This window comes from Anabrus simplex, chromosome 1 (assembly GCF_040414725.1).
Source record: "Anabrus simplex isolate iqAnaSimp1 chromosome 1, ASM4041472v1, whole genome shotgun sequence".
In the NCBI taxonomy this organism is placed as follows: Eukaryota; Metazoa; Arthropoda; class Insecta; order Orthoptera; family Tettigoniidae; genus Anabrus; species Anabrus simplex.
The window spans coordinates 703,254,289-703,281,704 of NC_090265.1; the positions used below are offsets into that span (position 1 = coordinate 703,254,289).

The following is a 27,416-nucleotide window of genomic DNA, read 5'->3' on the forward strand; positions in this document are numbered from 1 at the left end:
CCAAAACTCCTGAAGACAACTGAATCTTCAGAAAAATACCAGTAAGGTGTGAAAATTAGCTTCCACAGCTACAACCATATGTCCTGTTACAACCATTCATTTTTAACTACAGAGCAGGACTTATCCATTCAAAAATAGCTAATAAAAGGACTTTCTTAAATATCCATGAGAACATTTTCATCAATATTGATCGAAGAAACAATCCAAATAATAATTAAAATGAAATTTCCAAAACTCTTGATATTCTTTTTGAGTAGATCATAATACATTCTTCATCAAAACTATCATAATCAACGCACATAGTCATTCTGCTTCTCCCCACCTTTCCATTTCTCCTTACTCCTTTCCCCTTGCCTCCGCTCATATGCTTGCTACTCCCGACAGATGATTGGCTATCTGTAGTCTAACACAAAGCCACATGCAGGTCAGCCAGGCTAGAGAGAGGGGGACAGGTGAAGGAGTAAGTACTCACAAGGGGGCATTCCCTACTCGTCACCACTGATTTCGCTCAAATTTATAGAACATGCAGGCCTTGGCTAGAAATGAAAGTACCCAAAGTGGCAACTCCAGATGGCCAAGCGTATAGAAAATAAAAATAAAAATGTTGACGAGGCTCTCGCACGTATCAGCCACTTATGTTAGTGCGCACGCCGAGCAGTACTTGGCATAGCGGTAAGCGCTCGTACTAGTAATTCGATGGTCATGGGTTCGATTCCCTGTTTGGAGACTTTCTTCTCTCAACTTTTATATTATTCATTTTCCAATTAAGCAAAGAGGTGAATAATTCATTTTATTTATTTTTTTTTATTATTTATTTATTTATTTATTTATTTATTTATTTATTTATTTATTTATTTATTTATTTATTTATTTATATGCAAAAGGCATAGAAAAGGTAAAAAATTGGGATTTCATTGCCAGACTTTTCAACAAGGGATTGTAATTAAAGTGCATACAAAAAGACTTTGTTCATGAAAATTCAAAACTTTATTCATTGACATTCGATGGTTTACATGTGTCGGGATGATATTTATCATAGGAACAGGGTAAACAATAATTATTTCTGCATCTAGCACAAGTTACAAACGCCGCATTTGTACAACCACATCGTTGTTCCAACGTCTCCATAGAAAAACATACTTGATTGACATTCATAATGCATTCTCTCTCATCGCGAACTTTAGAAGCGAACCACGGGTAATGTAACATGTTACCGAATATTGGCGCGGACAATTGATGATGAACAATCAAATGTATTTTTATGCAGTCTTTGCGGGAAGTTATTTATTTTTCTTGCTCCATGAGATGAGAGCAATTTTGTATTTTTTAATCAAGTTTTTGACCTACAATAAAAATATACAGTGGAGTACATTTAGGGGGAATTACTTTGATGCTACACATTGGCAATCCTTCTTCATCTAGGAAGAGTTCGTCGTATAAATGTGGATTTGCTTGTCCTCCCCACGAGTCAATCAGCGGAAGAAATTTGTTCTCTTGTACAAATGGCTTCATCACATCCGTTAAAAATTTTGTATACAACGCTGTTGTAAGTTTTACTTTTTTGAAGAAGTGATGATGACATTCTTGTATTTTGCTGCGTATTCATCCACCGGTTTTCTGAATCCTCGGTCCAAAAGAGCCAGTATTCTCTTGTAAGCATACGTAAACGTTTGGCAATAGCTTTCCGGAAGGGCTCATAGCATATTGCGCTGTATATGAGTGGGTTACTTTGTTCATATCCTTTCTTTTTACAAAAACCGTTTTTACCCCTAACTGTTCCAGGGTTCGGTTATACATCGACTTGTACTGGCAACCTGGAAAGAGAATATATGAATGTAAATCTATTATGTGCCATTAAACAGAGTAGTTCATATGAGGTAGAGAAATAAGAATTCTTGACTTACCCATTTGATCAGTGTCGATAACAAAATCCTTGCCGTATTGAGGAATGAGAGTTCGAGTTTGGAGTCGGAACGTATCATGCCGCAGCAAGGATTTCCTATTTGACTTACCCATTTGATCAGTGTCGATAACAAAATCCTTGCCGTATTGAGGAATGAGAGTTCGAGTTTGGAGTCGGAACGTATCATGCCGCAGCAAGGATTTCCTATTGAGTAGCTGTCTCAATTTCCGACACAAATCTTGTAATTTTCCTCTGACGAATCTTATGCCTTTGTTTAAAGTCGATGACCCACGATTCCGAGGCTTTGAATTTCAACTGAGGAAACTGACTGGCAGCAGCAAGTGCCCATTGTTGCAAGTTTCTTGTGGTGACTTGCTGGTTACAACATCGCACTTCTACGAAGCAATCATATGTCCACGAGTCAATTGTATTGTATTTATCCTTCCGAGTTCCACCATTTTTAATACATTGTTCCAAATTGTCAAATCTCGCACATGCTTCAAGCGTGATACTCCTTTCGTTCACAAACATTTTAAACTCCATGTTGGATGCGCTTTGGCTAGATTAACCACCATTATTTTGTAGTCGAGTGGAACATAATCTGGATCATCTTTAATTTTTTTTCATCGGGTTCATACTCATCACTTTATGACAATCTGGCACCCTCCAACATTTGATATTCTTCTTCTTGGTCGATTTCTTCATGCCAGATCAAATCTTCGTCCCATATAAACTTCCACCACTTTCTCGTGTATTTTATTTCCTATTTGAATGTGTTCTTCGGTTATCACATTGGAATTTTCTGATGGGATTAGATTTTCTTCAGCCAAAATATGCAAACTATAATCCACTGCCATCTTCGATCGTTGCTTCAACGCTTCGCTGTGGATGCTATCGTCTGGCTCCTGTTCTTTCTCCGTTGACTTTCCAGGCATATCAAAAGTTTCACTTTTGTGCGACATTGTCAATTTTTCCACAATATTTTCCTCATAATTTATTACACAAAAAATTTGATATCTTCCAGAATATTCTAACAGTATTCTCACACGATTCAAGTTACTTGGCCAAGAGCTAGCAAACAAATGAATCACGAGCTAGCGTCGTCCGTAACAGTCAGGGACACCTTTTATCTACCTGCACTAAGAATCTATTGTTCGCGTACAGCCGCCAGGAGCAACGTTCAGGTGAAAACAAATCTTATTGTGAAAAGACTATTCACGTTTATGGCACATTCCCCAAGGAGGGCAGATAGCCAATAAGGAGAACAAAGAAGAATTTCTGTTTGCCAGGAAAGTTCACAACTCCAAATTTTCATAAAAAGTACGTCCTATTTCCCTTGAGTGAGTGAGTGAGTGAGTGAGTGAGTGAGTGAGTGAGTGAGTGAGTGAGTGAGTGAGTGAGTGAGTGATGAGTGAGTGAGTGAGTGAGTGAGTGAGTGAGTGAGTGAGTGAGTGAGTGAGTGAGTGAGTGAGTGAGTGAGTGAGTGAGTGAGTGAGTGAGTGAGTGAGTGAGTGAGTGAGTGAGTGAGTGAGTGAGTGAGTGAGTGAGTGAGTGAGTGAGAGTGAGTGAGTGAGTGAGTGAGTGAGTGAGTGAGTGAGTGAGTGAGTGAGTGAGTGAGTGAGTGAGTGAGTGAGTGAGTGAGTGAGTGAGTGAGTGAGTGAGTGAGTGAGTGAGTGAGTGAGTGAGTGAGTGAGGTGAGTGAGTGTGTGAGTGAGTGGAGTGAGTGAGTGAGTGAGTGAGTGAGTGAGTGAGGTGAGTGAGTGAGTGAGTGAGTGAGTGAGTGAGTGAGTGAGTGAGTGAGTGAGTGAGTGAGTGAGTGAGTGAGTGAGTGAGTGAGAGTGAGGAGTGAGTGAGTGAGTGAGTGAGTGAGTGAGTGAGTGAGTGAGTGGTGAGTGAGTGAGTGAGTGAGTGAGTGAGTGAGTGAGTGAGTGAGTGAGTGAGTGATGTGAGTGAGTGAGTGAGTGAGTGAGTGAGTGAGTGAGTGAGGTGAGTGAGTGGTGAGTGAGGAGTGGAGTGAGTGAGTGGTGGTGGTGAGTGAGTGAGTGAGTGGTGAGTGGTGATGTGAGTGAGGGAGTGAGTGAGTGAGTGAGTGAGTGTGTGAGTGGTGGTGTGAGTGAGTGAGTGAGTGAGTGAGTGAGTGAGTGTGTGAGTGAGTGGTGGTGGTGAGTGTGTGAGTGAGTGGTAGTGAGTGAGTGGTGTGTGAGTGAGTGAGTGATGGAGTGAGGTGAGTGAGTGAGTGAGTGAGTGGAGTGAGTGAGTGGTGAGTGGGTGAGTGTGTGTGAGTGAGTGGTGAGTGGTGAGTGAGTGAGTGAGTGGTGAGTGAGTGGTGGTGAGTGAGTGAGTGAGTGAGTGGTGAGTGGTGTGGGTGGTGGTGAGTGTGGTGAGTGAGTGAGTGAGTGAGTGAGTGGTGAGTGAGTGTGTGAGTGAGTGGTGTGTGAGTGGTGGTGTGGGGTGAGTGGTGGTGGAGTGGTGGTGTGGTGAGTGAGGTGAGGTGGAGTGAGTGTGTGGGTGAGGGTGAGTGGAGTGGTGAGTGAGTGAGTGGTGTGAGTGTGGTGGGTGGTGAGTGGTGGTGGTGGGTGGGTGGTGGTGTGGTGGTGGTGGTGTGTGGTGAGTGGTGAGTGTGTGGTGAGTGGTGAGTGAGGTGAGTGGTGTGTGGTGTGTGGTGGTGGTGGTGAGTGGTGGTGGTGGTGGGGTGTGTGGTGGTGGTGGTGGTGGTGGTGGTGGTGAGTGGTGAGTGGTGTGGTGGTGGTGGTGAGTGTGTGTGTGTGTGTGTGTGGTGGTGGTGGTGAGTGGTGGTGTGTGTGGTGGTGAGTGAGTGTGTGGTGGTGGTGGTGGTGTGGTGTGGTGTGTGGTGTGTGGTGGTGGTGGTGGTGAGTGGTGGTGTGTGGTGGTGTGTGGTGAGTGGTGGTGGTGTGTGTGTGGTGTGAGTGTGTGGTGTGTGGTGTGGTGGTGAGTGGTGTGGTGGTGGGTGGGTGGTGTGTGGTGGTGGTGGGTGTGGTGTGGAGTGAGTGGTGGGTGGTGGTGTGGTGGTGTGGTGGTGTGGGGTGAGTGAGTAGAGTGAGTTGGTTATTTGTTGTTGTTTAGGTTGTGGAAAGGGATAATATGAATTGAGAGAAATAGTATCATGGGTAGTCAAACCACGACCATCGAATTATAGTCGAGCTTTACCACTAAGCCACTACTGCTCGGCGTGCGCATTAACCTAAGTGGCTTATACGGTGCGAGAGCCACGTCAACATTTTATTTTCTTATACACTTGGCTATCTGGAGTTCCCACTTCGGGTACTTTCATTTCTAGCCAAGCCCTGCATGTTCTATAAATTTGGGCAAAATCGGTGGTGACGAGTAGGGAATGCTCCCTTGTCAGACACTACTCAAGTTGCTTCACTTGTTTAGCTTATTCTAAATTTCTTCCTTCCTTTTCTTTTTAGACTTCTTATTCTAAATTTTCTCCATAATGCATGGAGTCATAAACCTATCTGGCAACTCAACCTGTATCTTGAGGAAGTTCCACCTGAATTAAACTCAAATATTAGAACATTCTCTCAGCCAAGTGTTGGACTATCAATCAATGCTTTTTTTATTGGACATTCCACAGGGTCTATTAAAAAACCTTGTACCTTCTCTGAAGACATAACATTTTAAATAAAAGTATACATCTTTTTTTTTTTACATAAGTAGGCCTGTTAAAATGTATGCTTTAACTGTGCATTTGATGGAGTTATGTATAACACTGGAAATTTTGAATGTGTAATTTGTTGTAGCAGTTCATTAGGAATGCCATGAATCTTTTGTCATTAGGCTGAAGATATCTCTCAAATAGAGATAGAGATTTCAGAATTCTTCAATTTGACACAACACTAACAATATCTATATATAAAATAAGATTTTTGTCTGTGCATTGCTCAGAATTTAAAAAGAATGGTATTTCTGTATCAGTCTTGACCACAAAAACAAGGAAATGCACTTTTTAATCTTCCATCATGTCTGCCTGTCTGTAAATATGTATGCACATCACAACAAAATGGCTGAAGAGAACTGAATGAAAATCGGTATGTAAAGGCAGGTAATGAAAAAGGAATAAGGAACTGTTTTGTAAAGGTGGAGTTTTTTCAAACACACTTAAAACTTGCTAAATTAGTTTCATTGTTTAAAATTTATACGAATTTACTGTGTAACATGGAAATGGATAAATGTTGTTTATGTATGTGAAAATTAGAATGTATTGTATGTCCAACATCCTCTCAATGGAGGTTTTATTCTGGCACTGCTCTCTTTTTTAAATAGTTTTATCATCTTTTTATCTATTTGTACCTGGTCACCCTAGATAAGGTCAGCTAAACATTTCCAGTGAAGCATGCCACATACCATGGTAGATGGCCCTGCACTCTAACTGGACACAAAGACAGGATCCCCCACACGAACAATACCAGAGTGAGAGCGCAGACCAAGGTTGATTCCAAGAGCTGGGGCATCGGCACCAGTCTTCTTACTATAGGCGTCCAACAGCTGGCGGTACCTGAGGTTTAGTCATTTTCGGGAAAGGATACAGGTCATTTCAGAATTCTTTAATTTGACACAATACTAACAATATCTATATATAAAATACTAGTTTTATCTGTGCATTGCTCAGAATTTAAAATGAATGGTATTTCTGTATCGGTCATGACCACAGAAACAAGGAAATGCACTTTTTATTTTTCCATCATGTCTGTCTGTCTGTCTGTCTGTCTGTCTGTTTGTCTGTGTATGCGCATCACAAGAAAATGGCAGAAGAGAACTGAATGAAAATCGGTATGTAAAGTTGGGTAATGAGGCACTACGATTTAGGCTATTGTCCCCGTCGAATTTGGTCATTATTAGATCATTTACTACAGGTCTGCATTGAAAGTTTTATTGTTCGCCAAGAGTTGGATTCATCATTTGGAAAGCTGTGGTAGTGCACCAGACTGGTTTTTTTCCTCAATTCAGAGGGAGTGAGTATTGATCTGTCTTCGATTGTGCAGGGGTTGATCACGTGACAAAAGGGTTTCCAGAGCAAGAAGTGCACATGTACTGACCAGCGAGCGAGCAAGGTGACAAGCTTCCAGAACAGTCATGACCAATTACAAGAGACACTGAACCAATGATCATCTTCAGAAACGACACACTCCCCGAGCTAAAGCTATAAAACCTCGTGTTCACATTAAATCCCTCTCTGCTGCTGCTTCTTCTACTTCCGATTCCTGCTTATTCTGCACTGTGCTACGTTCACCGGGATCACGTGGAAATAAATTCAGCCGTGTAGACGGAAAGTTACTCTGATAACTTCCTACAGTTATTTACGATAAAGCTTTACGAGGTGTACTTCGAAATTAGTGGATCCAAGTTAAGTTCATTCTCCACAAGAATATTAAACATTCCAATTGTTGTGTGCAAATTTTAATGCTTATTGTATTAGTTGCAGCTTAACAACATTACTGGCACGTGGTGAAGACTCAATCCATCAGATCATCGTGGTGAACCTCAAGATGGATTCCTCTTCTACAAGAGTCAGCGTAATTTCATCGTGGGACGTCTACTGCTGTGTCTCCATGACCTTCTAAACATGTAAGGCATTTCTGGCTGCAGAAGGTGACCGAAGGGAAATGCCGGAATGATAGACTCAACCTGGAATCGAACTTCAGCTAACAACTGAGTACCATTTTTAATTGTCTGATATCTTTCTCATCTATGTAAAACTAGATGATCTTTCTTCCCTAGATCATAGTTCTATTAGTTTTTGTAGTAGTTTGAGTTATTTCAATTTTCATTCTCAAGGTGTCATGGTAGTTGAGTTACATTGTGTGTGACTGAAATTTGAGATCTAGTTGTTGTAGTCGTTCTTTGAATGAATTCTCAAATGCCAGACTTAGACATGTTAAAAATCACTGACCACGCGATAAACTTCACTTGCTTACGTGTGATATTTGAAATATCGTGATATGGAGTTGTACTTAATTTTGTGAAATAGTGTCGAATTGAGTGTCATCTAATTTCACTTGCAATTCTTTAGGATCGTGTCATCTGATTTCACAACATTTCAGGAGGACTGATAGATCTAATAATCACTAAAAATAATAATAAATTAAAATAGAAGACCAGGTTAAAAAAATGTAAATAATGGTCGTGAGCTATAAATTGACTTAGAATATTCCCATATGATACTTGAAGTGCTCTGTTCATAATTGTGCCTGGAATATTGGTGATCCTGCAGGATATTATTTGAGTAATTTGTTGCTTGTGTCTTTGGAACACAGTGTGAATTATAATAAATGTGGAGCACGTGTTGAATATATTTCATGAGTAAGGAATAATAATTAAGTGATTAAGGCTCACGAATGCTAGACTTGCGATTTGTAGCCCATGTGATGGTGATGATTATTGAATTCTAATAGAATCTTCAAGTTAATCTCTGAAATTTAGATGGATCTCCATTGTTATTTAAAGATTATTTCAATCAAAGTGATTACGCTGATTCGATCACTAACCACTAATTGAGTTGCTAATGTTACCGAACATGAGTTCATCTACCCAAATACAGTAGAGACAATACGCGACACTCAGCGAGATATTGAGGGACAGCAATTAGAGCTCTCTCTAGCGGGTAGACCTGAGAACTACTGATTCTGTCATAAGAGCACGTGCATTTGTGTGTGAAGTTTTTGATGTTATTTATGCGTTTTCAGTGAGTTGACATAATTAAATAGTAGCGTGTGTCATTCCTTGACATCTCCCCTCGACATGAGGGGAAAGGTATGTGCTGTGTTTGGCTGCAATAACTATGAAGTAGAGAAGAATGCGCGGTCTTTCTTTCGCTTCCCTCGTGACAAGAAAATGTAAGTAATATTGTGTTTGCATATATATTCTTCCAGTGACAAAGAGATTTTTATAGTACTTCATAATCTTCTGACCTGCTCGACCCATATTTTAACTGGCTTAAAATATAATACTCATATTTTATTGTATAGTGCAGCAGTTAACCTTCAATACCGATGTGTTGTTGTAAGTATGATCTGTGGGTTTTGATTTAATTCAATAAAATGCATACGCATATGTGTGTGGCTGGTTGTGTTCCAAGTTACCCCATTTGGAATGTCGTAATGAGTTGTCAAGCACTGAACAAAATATGGGTGACTTAAAAAATGTACACATTTTGTTGAAGCAGTATGATGATGCAAATTCACTTTCCTCTAATGTAATAGTAAGTATTGCTTATAGGGAAGTTTTGAATGTATTTGAGGTTAATTTTATAGATTTTCTTTCTGTTAGTAGGCTTCATGTTAAGAGGAAAATTGTTCAGCTTTTAAATGTTAATTCATTGCATCATGTGTGTAAGGAATGTGCCGATATTTTTATTGACAAGTGTCTTAATGTGATAAAATGTTTTTTAAATGAGAAAAAAGACAAATCTAACCGTAGAAGTTCAGGCAGGAATGCTAAAGCAAAAAAGTAATGCATAAATGAAAGATCAGGCCATTTCACAGCAGTCCATTTCACACCTTGTTTATAAGTCTAATTTCAGTCTTTAAATAATAACCTTGTAAATAATTCTTCATTCATTTATCCAGAATTGCTTTAGCAACTTCAAAGTTAATATCTCAATAACACTTTCTTTCTAGATGTAATTTATTTATCCATTTTCGTATATGCATTTCCATTGAAATTTGAATTTAGCGCGACTTTTCAGGTCAAGTCACTAGGAGCGCCACCGTCGAATTGTCTCCCATTTTAACAAAGCTAAATCTGTAAGTGTCGCGTATTGTCTCTACTGTATTTGATCTACCGGATCTGATTGACGCGACCAAGTAAAAATAATTGATTAATTCATTACGGCAGGATTCGTTGTAAATATTGTGTACATAAAATACATGTTACCCTCGTGTGAATGTGATGTGTGTGTTTGTGATGTAGTTAAGAATATTTTCATGTTTCAATTGTTCATTGTGTTTTAATCTGGTCATGCGTTCATCACGACGACACAGATTATTTCAGCGTTGATTTGCCACCTGTAATTTGTTTGGTGAAATTTAAGGAACAATTTGCTGAGAATAACGTCAAGAAAGACTAGATTAGGATTTAATTTTTATTTAATGCTGATTTAGATGAAAGATCGTCTTGTTCATTTTCAGCAAAGGCAAGCGATTTATTAACAAGTCTTCAACTAATTCACACGTGGTTAAAATAAATTTTTCTGTGCATTTATAATTAATTTTCTGAAGAATTTCTAATTTCTAAACTGTAAATGATGTGCATATAAAAATTAAGTGTCTACAGACAACATAATTAATTGAGATTTAAGGAGGTAATGAGTAATAATGATAATAATTAATTAATTAATTAATTTGACAAGTATGTCATGATCAGACTGATGAAATACACCAATTTGTGAACACAATTGTGTGATAATCGAAGTAAATGTTACCTAGATAATTTACTGAAAATTATTATTAATAATAATAATTAATTAATTACGACTTTGGAGTTGACTCAGATTTAATAGTTGAGTTTCTACATGTCATTAGCGAGTGTTACCTACCTTAAGTAACGCGATTGATTATTAGCAAACAGTGACCACGTGTTGAAGTTCTAATGAATTAAAAGGAAGACTTTAGTTTAATTTTTGCTCTGTTACTGAAATAATAGACGAGATAGCTGCCAGCTGATTTCTTTTGTAAATGCAATTATAAATTATAGGAGGCTCAAATTATATTTTCATTTAACAATTTTTAAAGGCAGTAAAGGCCTAATCCTTCTTCTATTATTTGATTTCAGAGTATAACTGTTGAGATTGGAAGGACAAAGATTAATTTTGTTGTTGTAATTTAATACTGGAAGACAAGACAACATGAAGGCAATAATGTATTCAACACCAGCAAGGATGTTTTGTTTGTTTAATGAATGCTTATGTTAATAAATGTCAGAATGTTGTTTTTAATTATTTTTTTTGTGCTCGGTCATCACCCCTATTCCCTTAAATGCCTCTAGAAAACAGAAGCCATGAACGAACGGTCTCCCTTGGGATCTCTCGCTCACTGGCTGGGCTTAGCTTGGCAATAAAGGGGGCACTATAAATAATTTTATTCACGCTCAGTGAAATGGTAATTTAGGGGAAGGCCTAAAATTTAATTCTCAAAAATCTGTATCTGTATTCTATTGATAAATACTACATAACTAAAGTTATACAGAATTACATTTCCAATTATTTATATCTTATACATTTTTATAATAATAATATTACTTGCTTTAAGTCCCACTAACTACTTTGATGGTTTTCATAGATGCCGAGGTGCCAGAATTTAGTCTCGCATGAGTTTTTTATTCATGCTAGAAGAAATGATAGTTTAGAGAAAGATGCCTAAAATTTAATTTTTTAACTACCTATATCATTGGTACTATCAAAAAGTATTATATAACAAAAGTTATAGAGAATACAAGTTCCAATCATTTATGTCTTATATAGTTTTACCATACAGAATTCATGAATTTAGACTTTTCTTGCTTAGTCCATATCAACCCCGAGCATTGTTTAACTGTGTTAACTGGCGATGGTTTTTGTCACAGGCACATGTGGTTAGATGGAGTAATGGAAAAAAGACAAAGGCAAGCATGCATATATATATATGTATACAAAGAATAAGCAAAGTCATCCCCGTACAGGCCATGAAGGCACTTGGAGGAATGGAAGGTAAAGGCTTCCACTATCCGTAACCTCGGCACTTGTTGGGGTAGAGTGGTTATCTCTATGCCTGGCCACCTTTGCCCCCAGGAATTAACCTGGTACTCGTTTCTGGTGTAGGCTGAGCGAACCTCAGGGCCATGTGCATCTCCGGAAGTGGAAATCTCGTTTTTTTTAATTTTACGACTTCCTGACGGGGATTCGAACCCACGTCCTTCCAGGCGAATCGAGCACGCCTTTACCGCCTCAGCCAGGCAGCCCCTATATATACATACACTGCCGGCCAAAAGTTTCCAGACTAAGCACTGAACTGTTAAAGAATGGACAGAGATTAAAAGCAAACAACATACCTATGCAAGGAATTGACAAAAATATATTCTAACACTAATATTTTACTAGAAAACTACATTTTTACTTTACATCTGAGCAAGAAATAGACAATATGAACACACTTACTCCCACAGATTATCAGAATACATCAAACTCTCTTCTCATCAAAGAAAATCCCCTCTGCTGCAAGTACTCTTTTAACTGTTCTTGGCATTCTGAGAACAAGTTTTTCTAACATTGATACAGGTATACTTTGCCAGGCATTCTGCAAGATGTCCCACAGCTTTTCCAATAAAGAAGAATGCTCTTTTCGGACTTGCCGATCCAAGTCCTCCCACAGCAGCTCAATTGGATTTAGGTCCAAGGATCGGGGGCCATTCCATTAAAAACAATTCCCCAGAGTTTTGTTTGTTTTGCAGATAATTCATGCAATAGTGAGACATGTGTTTGGGATCATTGTCTTGTTGGAGGACAAACCCACGTCCAATAAGTTGCTGTCCAGATGGAAGAGCATAACGAGAAAGGTGTTTTTGTCCAATGTTCCTTGAATTCGGTGCAGAGTACCAACTCCACTGAATGTGAAACAACACCAAACCATCACAGAGCCCCCTCCATGTTTCGCTGTAGGTGTCATACAGTCAGGATGCATTTTTTCTGGCACTGAACATCAAACATCAACTCGTCGCCATTGCCCGAAAACCTTCAAAACTTGATTAATGTTATATAATCTATCATTAAACAATCATAAAACATGTTGCTGGATGCTAGTAAAACTGTCGTCAATCTTTCCAAGAAATCCTTGGACGAGAACCAAACGGCAGTTCTAGCTAGAGGTCTTAATTTCGCTGTCCCTTCCTCTAAAATTCCCACTGAGGAGTTAATTACTTCCGTTGAGGCAGCCATCCACAACCTACCTACAGATGAGGCTGAGGAGTTAAGACAGAAATGTGTGAGACTCATAAGGTCCGCTGAGGTACCCACACCCAATTTAACAAGAGGCAAAAGGAGAGCTCTGAAGGAACTTAGAGATGATTCTGAACTGACCATTCTCTCAGCTGATAAGGGTAATGCGACAGTGGTTATGGGCACTGACGAGTATAAGAATAAGATCTCGGCTATATTGTCAGAGCCTGTTTACAGGCTGAGCTCACGTGACCCCACCACTCGTGTGTCCAATGCCAGCGTGAAGCTTTTAAGGCAATCTTCAATTCCAAAAGAGGAGGCTAAACATCTGTCCCTGGGGGATGCAGTGCCACCTAGATTATATGGACTGCCTAAGATCCATTAAAAAGATGTTCCCCTCAGACCTATTGTTAGTGTGATAGGTTCTCCTACGTATGCTCTGGCTAAATAACTAAGCAAATTGCTTCAGCCACATATAGGACGTACTGAATCATGTGTCAGGGACTCTTGGTATTTCATCAACAAGCTGTCAACCATAACCCTTCAACCTAATGTACTTTTGGTGAGTTTCGATGTGGAGTCCTTGTTCACTAAAATGCGCTCCTGTCCGTTTGTGTCACCGTAGTGCCATGACGAATATAAGAACCAAGTGTGATGATTCATCGAGTTCAGGCGCGCCCCGCCAGGCAGCGCTAGAGTTTGGTAGCTCCACAATACCTATCAGCTGGTCTTTGTCGGTAGATGCAGAGTGGGTTGTTGTCCCATATGCTCTGTACTCTGACCGGCCTACCGAGCAGAGGAGAGGTGGTCACGGCTCTACTGTGGCTCTACGCCTCTGCATTCGGGAGACGGGCCTGGGGCACAGTGCTGCATTTCTCGCCTGGCCTCGCCCGTCGGCTGTCCTGAGAATGGTTTTCCGTGGTTTTCCATGGTGACACAGGACACATATTACTCCGTAACTAATAAGTATATACACTGTCTTTTATTTTTAAAAATGAGAGATTACAATTAAAATACCACAGCAGAGAACAATGGAAAAATATCATACACGGAAATAAGAGCTAGGACGTTCATCACATGTTCCGAAAAGCACAAGTTACTCGAGTGTACATGTACATAAATAACACAACTCCCAGCATATTAAAAAAACACCCATGAACCATTTACAGGTAATACTCTACTTACCATCTCAGTTTGTCGGTTACTGGACTTTCGAAACCGTGCGTGAAGATTTGGCGGATGTTCGAGATTGTAAATCTCGCCGGATTTCTTTCACTCTGAAGAAAAATCGGCACTTCAGATAATGATAAACAAGTCTGGGGATTATATCCATAACATGCTGAAGACAACAGCCAGCTTCTGAAGGATCAACTGAAATTTTGTCTATAGAATCGATACAATCAAAAACTATTTCGCTCCACATCGATTTTGAGTTCAGTTTTTCACGAATTACTAGAAAAGAATGTCACATATACTTTTCGAAGGACGCGTTAAAAACACTTCATTATTGCTTGAACCGTAGTCTGTTATTTCGGAGAGAACTGAGAATGTACTTTGACTATTGTCACGTAGAGAATGGGCACAGGGCAAACACTTAATAAGTGATTAATAACGTACTCAGCCAAATGGTACACTACACACTTCTCAATCAAAGAGTTTCGAACTGTGTATTTCTAACCTGCTTCTCCAATACATTAATTCTCGATTTTGCTAAGTTTAGACTGGATCTAGCTCGAATTAAATTTCGATTAGCATTTTTTAGGCCCCTTTTGAGCGATAATATAGTCTTTTCGGCATCAGAAAGCACACTAGAATAACCCAAATTTTGGTCAACATTAGACTGACCTTTTAATTCTCCATTTGCTGCTACACTCCCGTCTTCAATCCTCTTTCTTCTTCTCCTAGTGGTGTCTAGATTCTTTTTCCAGTTGGGAGTTTCACGGGACTTAATCTCACTTGAAAGGTATTTCGGCAAATTAGCGGAAATGTGAGGCACTGCTCCTGGACGTAATTTCCATCTCTCACGAGGCATAACCACTTTTTCACCATTCACTATAAAGTTATCTGATTTTACTCTCAAATCATCAGAGAAATGAACTTGACAAATTCTACTAATACGCGTTAACACAGTATCCTTTCGTGGAAAAGTTCTGGCCAATTTTTCAAATTTATTTCTATCCTTCGGTGGAGAAAGAGTTTTATACCATTAACTACTCTACCATAGCCTGACTTACAGGCAGGTACAAAACAGTAAAGCATGTTGAACTATTAATTAAATCAGGCCACATAACACACGTGCTTTAAGTGCACAACACACAATGAACTGAGTATAGGAACTGAAAGCAAAGGAAATTCAACTTGTTGACTTGAAATATCCCTGCACTTTCGAACACATGGTTTGCGGGTCTACTGAAGCACGTGTTGGACACCGACGTTTACAGTGCTCCCAGTGGCGGGTCCACAAACTACCACACTATAACAGTTGAGTCATCACACTTGGTTCTTATATTCGTCATGGTAGCGCACTTGTTTTGGCGCGACCCTGTCAGCTAGGACGTCTGTATTCAAACCCCTCCCCTGCCGGAGATTTATTCTTCGACTGGTGCTTTCATGCCAGTCTTTAGCAACACCACCTTGCAAAATCCATTTGAATTTGCCTGCAAAGTAATCTGGTTGGCTAACTTCAGCATCTGATAAAAGGACAACGATGTGTAATATAGAATTATTTTTTTTCAAATTTATTTATAAGGATGATCACCCCCTAATTCTGATATACCTGGTTCATGTTGTTTCTGACTACCCTGTATACCACAAGAATTACATTTAATTAATATTTTTCTAATAATTATTAATTTGATGTATTCACAAAGACACACACATAATGCTGTCAGTTGTGTACACTATTTTATTTACAAATTATATTTACAACTTACACACACACACACACACACACACGCACACGCACATGCATGCACACACACGCACGCGCACACACACACACACACACACACACACACTAATGAACTGCCATCTTGATAAACAAAACACTACTATGAAGAATAAGGAGAGACTGCAACAGTTGCATATCAACTAACAACCCAACAAAACCAATTCACATACTTGACTTCAAACACATGGCTAACATGACTTCCACACAAGTCTCATCAAAACAACTCCCTTGATGGTCAAAATCCAGTTTTCGAACCTTCCTTCAACCGCAGAAATATGGCTCCCAAAATTTCCCTCAACGGTAGAGATACGGCTTTCAAAATTCCCCTCGGCAGTTGAAATTCTCCCCTCAAATTGTAATATTTCCTTTTTTCAAATGTAATTTTTACTCATAATTGACTTTTATGGAACAAGGGAGATCCTCGGAAGGCAAAGCAGACCCTGTTTAAGACTTATCTCCTGCCCACTCTGGAGAGTTGCATCGTACATAATAGAGAAGTAAGTCAACTGCAAGCTGCTGAAATAAAGTTCCTTAGATCAGCTGTACAGAAAACAAGGAAGGACAGAATTAGGAATGATCAGATACAAACAGACCTGCAGGTCAACCTGACAATGGAAGGAAGGCTGAGTGTTGCAAGACTGAAGTGACTAGGACACGTTAAGCAGATGCAGGTGACTCAAACACCAAGGAAGTATTTTTAAAAGATTGTTCCGGGACGAAGACCAATTGGATGCCCTAGAAAAAGGTGGTTAGATCAGATGGGAGAAGACCTAGAGAAGAGAGGAGAAAGATGCCCTAGAGAGAAAAGAAACATACCAGGACTGTAATAAATGGAGACATATCATTCTTAAACATCCTACCCGGCTCGCTGGATGGAATCCACGATGATGATGATGATGATGATGATGATGAATTTACTTTTGGATATAAAATTGTTTTACATGTGACAAACTTCATGGTCTGATCTGTATTGACATACAATATACTTAGGCAGAATTTCTTATAATTAAATAACAAAGGTCATCCACCTATTTAATATATTTGACATTCACAATCAGATTTTTGAGCCTAATTGGCCCTTCTTCAGCTGAATAATTTAAACAAATAGTTCAAACAAACATGTTAAAAAACAAACAGAATTAATCATTTATCACCAACATTGTCAATAAGTCCAAATACATTAGGATCCTAAAATGACATTATTCATCAAATTGGACAAACATTTTTACATGTCCTTAGATTGTCATCATCAATACTTATAAAATATTTTCTGTACCTTAATTAAGGCCACGGCCGCTTCCTTCCCACTCTTGGGCCTTTCCTTTCCCATCATCACCATAAGATCTACCTGTGTCATTGCGACGTAAAGTAAAAAAAAAAAAAATTGTAATTATTGTACAATATCTTGTATGAGAAGCAAAATGTCCCATCATGCAAACGTAAACATGTTGCCCATCTTGGTCAATATGGAATTTAAGGAATAATGCTGTCCATTACAATTTATTGATCAGATAAATTGGGGCAAATATCCATTTATGAGAAGAGGATTGGGGAACAGAATAATTTATCAAGGGAAATGTTCAAGAAATTTCCAAATTCTTTGAAATCATGAAAAGAAAGGCTAAGTAAACAACTGATAGGGAATCTGCCACCTGGGCGACAGTCCTAAATGCAGATCAATGATGACTGATGATGAATGAGTATGATTGGAAAACCTGGAAAACCCTAAACAGACTTTGGACAAGAGTGGGAAGATTCAGAAGAAATTTAGAGAAATGGAGATATTTGAGTGATAACGCTTATGTGCATGTGGAGAAACTCAGACTATGAACCATCTGTAACCTGGCATACCTGTGGGTAGGGGCGGTAGAATAACACCCACAGTAACCCCTACCTGTTCTAAGAGGCGATTAAAAAGGGCACGAGGGTCTCTTAACTTGGAAGCATAGATTGGCGACCAAGGGGCCCTTAGCTGAGTCCTGGCATTGCTTCCACTTGCTTATGCCAGGCTTCTCTCTTTCATCTCTGCTATCCGACCTCCCTTGGTCAAGTAGCAAATATTTAAAATATACATAAATATTGTATTTAAGTCCGACTCATTGGCTGAATGGTCAGTGTTGAGGCCTTCGGTTCAGAGGGTCCGGGTTCGATTCCCGGCCGGGTCGGGAATTTTAATCGCCTCTGATTAATTTTCCTGACCTGGGGACTGGGTGTTTGTGTTTGTCCCAACACTTTCTTCTACATATTCAGACAACACACTACACTACCAACCACCACAGAAGGACGCAATTGTGAATACATCCCTCCATATAGGGTTGGCGTCAGAAAGGGCATCCTGCCGTAAAACAGGGCTAAATCCACACGTGCAACATAGTTTGCACCAGCGACCCCACAGATGTGGGAAATGTGGTAGAAAAAGAAGAAGATACATAAATACTGTATTTAAGCGGTCTGCCTATTCAATGTGTATATATATACTGTATTTATTTTGATCTAGAACATGTTTCTTCCATAAGGGACATCATCAGCTAGAATATATCAGATATGAAATGACATTAATAGATTATATTTTATATCTGGTGCATTTCGTGAAATTTTCTAGCTGATAATGATCCTTAGGGGAAGAAACATGTTCTAGATCAAAATAAATATACTGTATATGTATTGAATAGGCAGACTGCTTAAATACAATGTTTAAGTATAATCTTAAACACTAGCTTCATCGCCATAAGACCTATCTGTGTCGGTGTCGCGTAAAGCCAATTGTAAAAATAAAATTGCTACTTGATTCTCATACAGGTTTAAAAAAGTGAAGCTGTTTAAGCTTGTTATTCCTTCGGTCAACTCTTGTTCTTTTCTGACCCTGACACTATTAGAGCATTTGAGGGCTAGGGAATCTTTCATTTTCATGCCCTTCGTGGCCTTTGTCTTTCTTTGGGCGACTTCTTCATTTTTTGAAGTGTCGGATCACTTTAATTTTTCTCTCTGATTAGTGTTAATAGAGGGTGGTCGCCTAATTTTACTTTTTCTTAAAACAATAATCACTACCACCACTGCATCCAGGAAGATCTGATGTTTTAGCTACAGACGTGCCTCTGCAAGTAAACACAGTACTGGGCCGACGCAGAGTGATTCAGGTTTTTCCTCTTATATTATACTTTATACTGTGCAGAATATGTTCCGTTTTTATGCTTCCATATTGCAATGTTCTGATATTAATAAAGAAAGAACTGACTAGAGACACTGTTTCAAAACGTAAGTCAAGATAAAGGTTTTGAGGTCTAAAGTGAAACTTACGATTTGAGAGTTCGTAGTGGCTCCATACTTTTGTTCTTGATTCCCGTCTCGGGATCGATGGTAGTCAGAATGCACCTGCAACAGTTATTGTTTTTAAGTTGGAAACAGCATATTTCTAGTTTATGTGATAGAGTCCTATCAGTTTCTGACAGAGATGACTATCATTTGGGGTCACAGGTGTAAAACAGATATGAAAACACTGAAAGTTCTACAGAATAGGGCCATTAGAAACTTGTTGGGAGCACCGTATTTAACAGCAACTAAAGTTCGTTACGATCAAACTAGGATACTACCTTTGGAATTAGAGGTTAAGTTCAATGCCACTGTTTATACACTGACTGACAGAGCAAATGCAACACCAAGAAGGAGTGGTTCGAAAGGGATGAAAGTTGGGGGAAAAACAGAGACGGCACGGACGAATACTTGATGTTTATTTCAAACCGATATGCAGGTTACACAATGCGCACGGCATCGACTCAGTAGGATGTAGGACCACCGCGAGCGGCGATGCACCCAGAAACACGTCGAGGTACAGAGTCAATAAGAGTGCCGATGGTGTCCTGAGGGATGGTTCTCCATTCTCTGTCAACCATTTGCCACAGTTGGTCGTCCGTACGAGGCTGGGGCAGAGTTTGCAAACGGCGTCCAATGAGATCCCACACGTGTTCGATTGGTGAGAGATCCGGAGAGTACGCTGGCCACGGAAGCATCTGTACACCTCGTAGAGCCTGTTGGGAGATGCGAGCAGTGTGTGGGCGGGCATTATCCTGCTGAAACAGAGCATTGGGCAGCCCCTGAAGGTACGGGAGTGCCACCGGCCGCAGCACATGCTGCACGTAGCGGTGGGCATTTAACATGCCTTGAATACGCACTAGAGGTGACGTGGAATCATACGCAATAGCGCCCCAAACCATGATGCCGCGTTGTCTAGCGGTAGAGCGCTCCACAGTTACTGCCGGATTTGACCTCTCTCCACGCCGACGCCACACTCGTCTGTGGTGACTATCACTGACAGAACAGAAGCGTGACTCATCGGAGAACACGATATTCCGCCATTCCCTCATCCAAGTCGCTCTAGCCCGGCACCATGCCAGACGTGCACGTCTATGCTGTGGAGTCAATGGTAGTCTTCTGAGCGGACGCCGGGAGTGCAGGCCTCCTTCAACCAATCGACGGGAAATTGTTCTGGTCGATATTGGAACAGCCAGGGTGTCTTGTACATGCTGAAGAATGGCGGTTGACGTGGCGTGCGGGGCTGCCACCGCTTGGCGGCGGATGCGCCGATCCTCGCGTGCTGACGTCACTCGGGCTGCGCCTGGACCCCTCGCACGTGCCACATGTCCCTGCGCCAACCATCTTCGCCACAGGCGCTGCACCGTGGACACATCCCTATGGGTATCGGCTGCGATTTGACGAAGCGACCAACCTGCCCTTCTTAGCCCGATCACCATACCCCTCGTAAAGTCGTCTGTCTGCTGGAAATGCCTCCGTTGACGGCGGCCTGGCATTCTTAGCTATACACGTGTCCTGTGGCACACGACAACACGTTCTACAATGACTGTCGGCTGAGAAATCACGGTACGAAGTGGGCCATTCGCCAACGCCGTGTCCCATTTATCGTTCGCTACGTGCGCAGCACAGCGGCTCATTTCACATCATGAGCATACCTCAGTGACGTCAGTCTACCCTGCAATTGGCATAAAGTTCTGACCACTCCTTCTTGGTGTTGCATTTGCTCTGTCAGTCAGTGTATTTTCAAAAAGTGAACAATAAAATTTGTGACAATCTTATCATACCATATAATAGCGATAGGGGAGAGTGGTCCATAGTGAGACACGGCTGATTTTAAACATTTTGAATTATCTGTGGAAGGAAGAACTCTGGTGGTTAAAACAGGAACTAGAATCAATGTTGGTTATCCTGATCCTAGAAGTCTTGAAGAAGTGGTTTCTTTGTTATTCCAGCAGATTACTTTTGAGGTAAGTAAAGTAATTTTTTTATTTTTTTTGTTTGCTTTGTGTGTTCTAGCTTTCTATAGTAAAATATAATTACTTGTCAAACGTTGCTAATAGAATATAGCTAGCAATAGGTATAAAATGCTGCAGAAGAAACTTTGCTATCGGTTGTTTTTAGGTTAGAAAAACAGTTGTTTACAAAAGCACTACATGTAGGTCACAGTGAGACATAGCTAGGTGGGGTACTATGAGACAACTTAAAACTGACTGTCTCACTGTGCCCCATACAACAAATTAAGGTTAACTTTAATAATAACCTTTTATATAACCCCATTTTGTATGTTATAATATGATAGAGGCTTTAAAACAAATTGTCTAATAAAGGACTACTAGTTTTTTCCTTTTTATTACAGAAGATGGCTAGAAATCGAAAAAGAAAAATGAACATTGGTGCATTTTCTTCTGATTGCATGAAAGAAGCAGTTGAGTTGGTTGTGAATCAAAGCTTCAGTATTCGACAAGCAGCTCACCAATAGAATCTTTCTTTTCAGACATTGGCAAGGTAAGATCGTTATTCCTGTTCATTAATACAGATGGTAGACCAAGAATTTCATCAGTACTAGACCTATACCTAGTCCAGACTCTTTCTTTCCAGATATGTGCGGAAAAAACGTGCTATCCCTGAGGGTGTTGTTTGTATGAGTCCAAATTATACCTGCCACGAGATAATGTCAGATGAGGAAGAAGCTGTCTTGGAAGACTATATTTTAATGAGTGCTAAAATGAATTATCCTTCGACAACATTAGACTGTCGCCGTCTAGCATATGAGACAGCTGTGAAGAACAATATTAGTATTCCAGATCAGTGGAAAGAGAACAAAATGGGAGGTTTAGAATGGGTTTGAAATTTTTTGAAAAGGCACCCAACTCTCAGTATAAGGCAACCTGAAGGTTGTAGTCTCTCTAGGGCTACTTCTTTCAACAGATTTAATGTAGATAGTTTTTTTGACAAACTTCAAATTGTTTTGGAGAGGAATGATTCGTTTGCAGATGGTTCTCGTATGTGGAATTTAGATGAAACTGCAACAAGAACTGTGCAAAGAAACAAAAAGGGTAGTGGCAGAAAAGGGTACAAAGCAAGTTAGTCAAGCAACAAGTGGTGAAAAGGGGACTTTAGTAACAACATGTTATTTCATTAATGCTCTAGGAAATACCATTCCACCAGCAATGGTATTTCCTCGCACACATTTTAAAAACCACATGATCCATGAAGCACTTCCAGGTACACTTGGCTTAGCTGCACCATCTGGGTGGATGAATGCAGAACTTTTTGTTGATGTAATGAGACATTTAATTAAACACAGATGTTCATCTAAAGAAAATCCAACGTTGCTCCTTTTGGATAACCATGAAAGCCATCTTTCTGTTGGCTGTTTGGATCTAGCAAAAGAGAATGGGGTTACAATGCTAACATTCCCCCCACACTGTACACATAGACTTCAACCCCTCGGCGTAGGAGTTTATTTCTCCTTCAAGTCTCATTACAATTCAGCAGTTAATTTCTGGCTTTTGAACCATCCTGGAACTCCGCTCACAATATATGATATTGCCAGCTGTGTCAAAGTAGCTTTTCAGCGTTCAATGACACCATCCAACATTGCATCTGGATTTAGGAAAACAGGGGTATTTCCTTATGACAGAAATATATTCACCGACGATTTTCTTCCCTCTAGTGTCACTGATAGATCCATCTCAGAGATGAATGTGGCTGCTGAGGCAGAGGAATCCACACCACTTTCACAATGTTCAAACCATAGTGATTCTCAAAGTGACAGTAACATAAAGCCTATTGATGAGTCAAATTCAACTCATGAATTAGCAACAGATGAAGGCACATCACATGGTGAAAAGAATAGCAACTCACCATGTGTTCATACAGCTAGTAAAGAGGTAATTTCATGGCCAGAGACTGAACATCGTAAAATTGTAAGCCCACATGTGTTTCGGAGCTTCCCGAAGGCTCAACATAGGAAATCAAATCCAAAAAGGAAAGGCAAAAGCATGATAGCATTAAAGCGTATGCCTAAAACAATCAAGTCAACTGTTTTATGGAAGAAATCAAGCAAGCGAAGATTGTTAGGAAATGGACACAGATTCAGATTCTTCAGATGACAATTTTGAAATCTCTTCTGGTTCTTCAGTTATGGATAATGAAGAAACATTTTTCAGGTTTTGAAGAACTTAATAGGCACCCAGTTGTAGGAGATTACGTTTCGGTTGAATTTCAAGGAAAAACATTTTTATCATACTACATTGGAGAGGTTTTGAAAGAGAGAGATACAGATGGTGATATTGAGATATCATTCCTTAAAAGGTTTAAAAACACAGACAAATTTATACATCCAGGGACTCCAGATGTTGCATCAGTCGACAAAACAGACATTAAAATGATCCTACCTAAACCAAAATTGTTTGGAAAAACCAAAAGGCAAAACAATTATTTAAGTTTTGAGATTAAGTTTGGCAACCTGAATGTAAAGTAGGTTGTCTCACTGTGGACCATACACGGTCTCATTGTGGACCACCGTGGGGTACAGTGAGACAACTCATGGCAGAGATTTTCATTTTTTATTAATTTTCTGTTAGGAAATCAGAAGTAATTATGTTTTTTGTATGTGAATAAGAGTTAATCACATCATCTCATGTAAATTTACAAAGGGTTTTGTGAAAAATAAATATTCTAAAAATTATCCACAAAAAAAAAAGTGTCTCATTGTGGACCACCCTCCCCTATACTGTACATCAACATGACGGATGAAAAAATCAGAATTTATACCTGTCAGTCAGGTACAGTAACTTATGGAAAAAGGTTTGAAGAATTATTTATTTAAAATATACAACAAAATAGTTCATAAAATAAAATATATTTCTACAATTACTAAATTTAAACCTAATTTAAGGAAATTATTGTTTCAGTCCTACCTGGTCTAAAAAAGTATGTAAAAAACATATCTGTAAATTAATAACTTAAAACATGTAATTTTTTTTAGACTATAATTTAGTGTCTTTCAATTTTATTCTAATTTTTTGTTTATAGTATTATTTGTTATATTGGAGTAGTTTGAATGTTAAATTCCATTAGAACTAACAGATATCACACCTTGAATATGTTCAAATTGTTCATATTTTGAATGTAATGCCCATGTCCAATGTATACAGCCCTTTCAAGTGAGCTATACTCATTGGGGCCTATCATGAATAAATAAAAAATGTTTAAAAAAAGTTTAATGTATGAAAGTCAGAATTTACCTGGTACAAGGTTTAATATTTCTGAGAATGACATCGTCTCCAATACGGATCCAGTCCCAGTTGTCTTCAGCAAAAGGTTCAGAACCACGCATCACAAAGTTGGGGCGGAACCAGAGAGGTGATAGTGCAGGTACCTTTGATCCCACGCGGTCCTTCAGTTCCTGTACAGACTCTTCCGTCATCAGCATGTATGAGGCCAAGTCAGCGTAGGCGCCCTAGAATAAAGATAAACTTCAGATCCAGGTCAAAGTAAAAGCACAGCCATCTCTTGCAATAGACCAGCTGTGTATAACCCATGGCCTGAGGGCTGCTATAGTTGCTGCAGCCCAATGTTGTCGAACTTAAAATTAAATAATATTTGAACAGACTATGCCGATTCAGTTGCCATTTTGAATCTTCAAACTATGCAGTGCAACTACAATGACATCTATTGACCTTGGTAAATACTAGCTACTGCTGCCATGGGAAAAAGTATAGACACCCGAGTTTATACATTAAAATTTTTTATCCTTTGTCCCACACAGAAACAAGCTACACCAAAATTTAGCTTATTTTATTCTACGTTTAATTATGTGTAGTAGAAATGTTTATTGTACCCGGTTAAAATTTTAACGCAGGTTGAACGGAAAAAATGCTGGTATTTTTTCCATTTCCAACGGAGCGCTCACTTTGAAAATTCATCACTTTAAAAGTACTGATCCGATCGTTGCCAAACTTTAATATGTCTTAAAGCAACTTATTCTTGATCTGTATTCCAAGTTCTTATTTCATATGATATTTCTGAAAAAAGTTGTCAATTTTGTTAAACAACATTTTCTCATTACTGGGTGATCATAGCCATAAACAATCCAGCTTGTTATGAAGCTCATGAGAATGTCAGGCTAAAATTAAAATTGCTTTCTGCCTGCATGCAATTGTTGATTTTATATTGGTTTATATTTAATTGGGTGGTTGTGTGAGAAGAAAGCAGCCTACCACCAGGTGAAAACAATGCATTTGGCCCTGGGATCCCTAGTGACATTGCCGGGTTGAATATATAGGGTGTTCCCTGCTGTACAATAAGTGGCCATTTGTTGTTTCGTCAGTTGTTTAAAACCTTTATTGGTCTAGCGCTTGATATGAATCAATGATTGAATTACGTAGTATATCTTGTATTTCGGTGTAAGTTCCAGCTTATGAGAAGGACCTCTTTGTTTTGTTAGTGATTAATGCATCAGTGCACTTCACAGAATTATTTGGAAACTTAGTTTCCTTGGAAGCAGGGAAGAAGTCTTTGTTTCTCCAAAATGTCTCATTTCTATGTGAAATTTAGTAAGAGGTTACAGATTATGCTGTTGACAACAACTTCAGTCAGCTGAGCGTCAGGAGCACAGTAGCATTCGCTCCACAGCAATATCTTGCGTGTGCATGAAATTCAATACGGTAAATGTTGAAAACCATGTTTTTTTCTCATTTTTCGGTTTTCAGATACAAGGGTCTTGGGTTTGATTACTGGCCGGGTCACTGAAATTTATCTTCACTCAGGGCTAGGTGATAGGGCTTATTCGAAGTGTATTCTCACTTGAAGATATCAGTAGTAATGGTGAGATGCATTCAACTTTTGAACCGTCTTGTATTCAAAGTTCCCAGTGATTGGGGGGGACACCACTTTTCATCATCTAGCATGTTATGTTTTGTACGTAGTATTTCCTCCCAGTTACTCATCCTTGCCACCTGGCTGATGAAAATTTCTGGGGAGAACACTGTACAGAGCAGTGGTCCTTTGTATAACAACAAATCTTTTGTCCTTGTATGGTTAAGAGGTAATGTGTGTAATTTGAAGGGAAACCATTACTATTTTAAAAGAATACAATATTAAACATCATTATGACACAAAACATGCAATGGAATAGAGTGAACATATGAGAAAAGGCAAAGTGTGTGATTTGAAGAGATCCCTTACACAGTAATGAAATGTGTGATTTGTAACATCTGAAGCCATCTCTTTTCAGTTCGACTAAGTTAATCTGTAACTGTTATGTTCTTCAGTCTGCCGAAACTAATTTTGAGTAAATAAAAAGCATACGGTAACAGAATTATACCTGAAAAGGAAACAACTTAATTAAAAATAGAATGATATATTTCTTTCTTGAAAGAACATCATTATCAGATTCTATCCGATCACTTCTCTCCACTCAATAAGAGTTTTTAAGGATTTAAACAGGAATTTGAGCTACAAGGTAGAGGTGGAAATGGAGCACAGAGCCCTCCATAAGGAAGAGGAGGATAGCGCCCCTTCCAGAAGCAGAATTAGCTGAACACTACAAGAATTGACTCTGAGCTACTGTAGAGTTCGTCATTTAAGAGCATGCAAAAATAAATATAAACCAAAATTAGATATCAAAGTGATTATTTTCTAAGCACTCCTATCCCATACTTTTGAAAATATACAGATGAAATGTAGAAATGTTACCTGAAGATGTACAGCAGGTAAAACAAAAACTTTAAGCTAAAGAACAGTTTTCTACAACTACTAGTTTGGGAGATATGGTATTGAATTTGTAAGTTTAAAGTTGTTTTCACCTCCAGTGCATTTTTTACCATAAAAATAATTCGAAGCATAATCTGAGACTGTATTTTAATGCTGAAGTTTATTTTTACCTCAAAACATTGAAAAAGAACAGTTAAAGAATATTTTTTTATGAATTTTAAACCCAAAAACAGTTTTCTAGGACCAACATCTCTAAAAGTATAACCCAAGATTTTTAATTTTCAAGATTATTTTATCCCAAAATTTTGAAAAGAAACAGTTGGGTGTGAGTTTATATGTATCACCTGTTAAAGGAATACTTTTGATGAATTTTAAGTTCAAGAGCAGTTTTCTACGACTACTAGTTTGGGAGATAATGAATTTTTAAGTTAAGAATTGTTTTCACCCCCAATGTATTTTTTACTTTAAAATTAATTTAAAGTACATCATCTGAGACTATTTTAACATTGGATGTTAATTTTACCCTGAAACTTGAAGAGAAACAGCACGGGTGAGTTGATATATATCACCTGTTAAAGGATTATTTCTGATGAATTTTAAGC

At 39.1% G+C, this 27,416-nt stretch overlaps 2 protein-coding genes across 4 annotated transcripts in view; both read right to left on the bottom strand.

The window, feature by feature from the left end:
• The window catches only part of LOC136857363 (serine/threonine-protein kinase PLK1-like), a 692,893-nt gene that overhangs the window by 449,577 nt on the left and 215,900 nt on the right, over window positions 1–27,416 (bottom strand). The gene's annotated exons all lie outside the window — the stretch shown is intronic.
• LOC136886891 (mitochondrial amidoxime-reducing component 1) overlaps window positions 1–27,416 on the bottom strand; it is a 97,923-nt gene that overhangs the window by 13,436 nt on the left and 57,071 nt on the right. For 2 of the 3 annotated variants that reach the window (XM_068225153.1, XM_068225152.1), the window contains 3 exons: window positions 24,345–24,559; window positions 19,081–19,155; window positions 6,272–6,422 (listed from right to left, as the gene is read on the bottom strand). In XM_068225153.1, the coding sequence (XP_068081254.1) occupies window positions 6,293–6,422; window positions 19,081–19,155; window positions 24,345–24,559 (420 nt within the window). In that variant the 3' untranslated portion in view covers window positions 6,272–6,292. The remainder of the gene's footprint in view (window positions 1–6,271; window positions 6,423–19,080; window positions 19,156–24,344; window positions 24,560–27,416) is intronic. The other variant, XM_067159746.2, reaches the window with a different exon arrangement.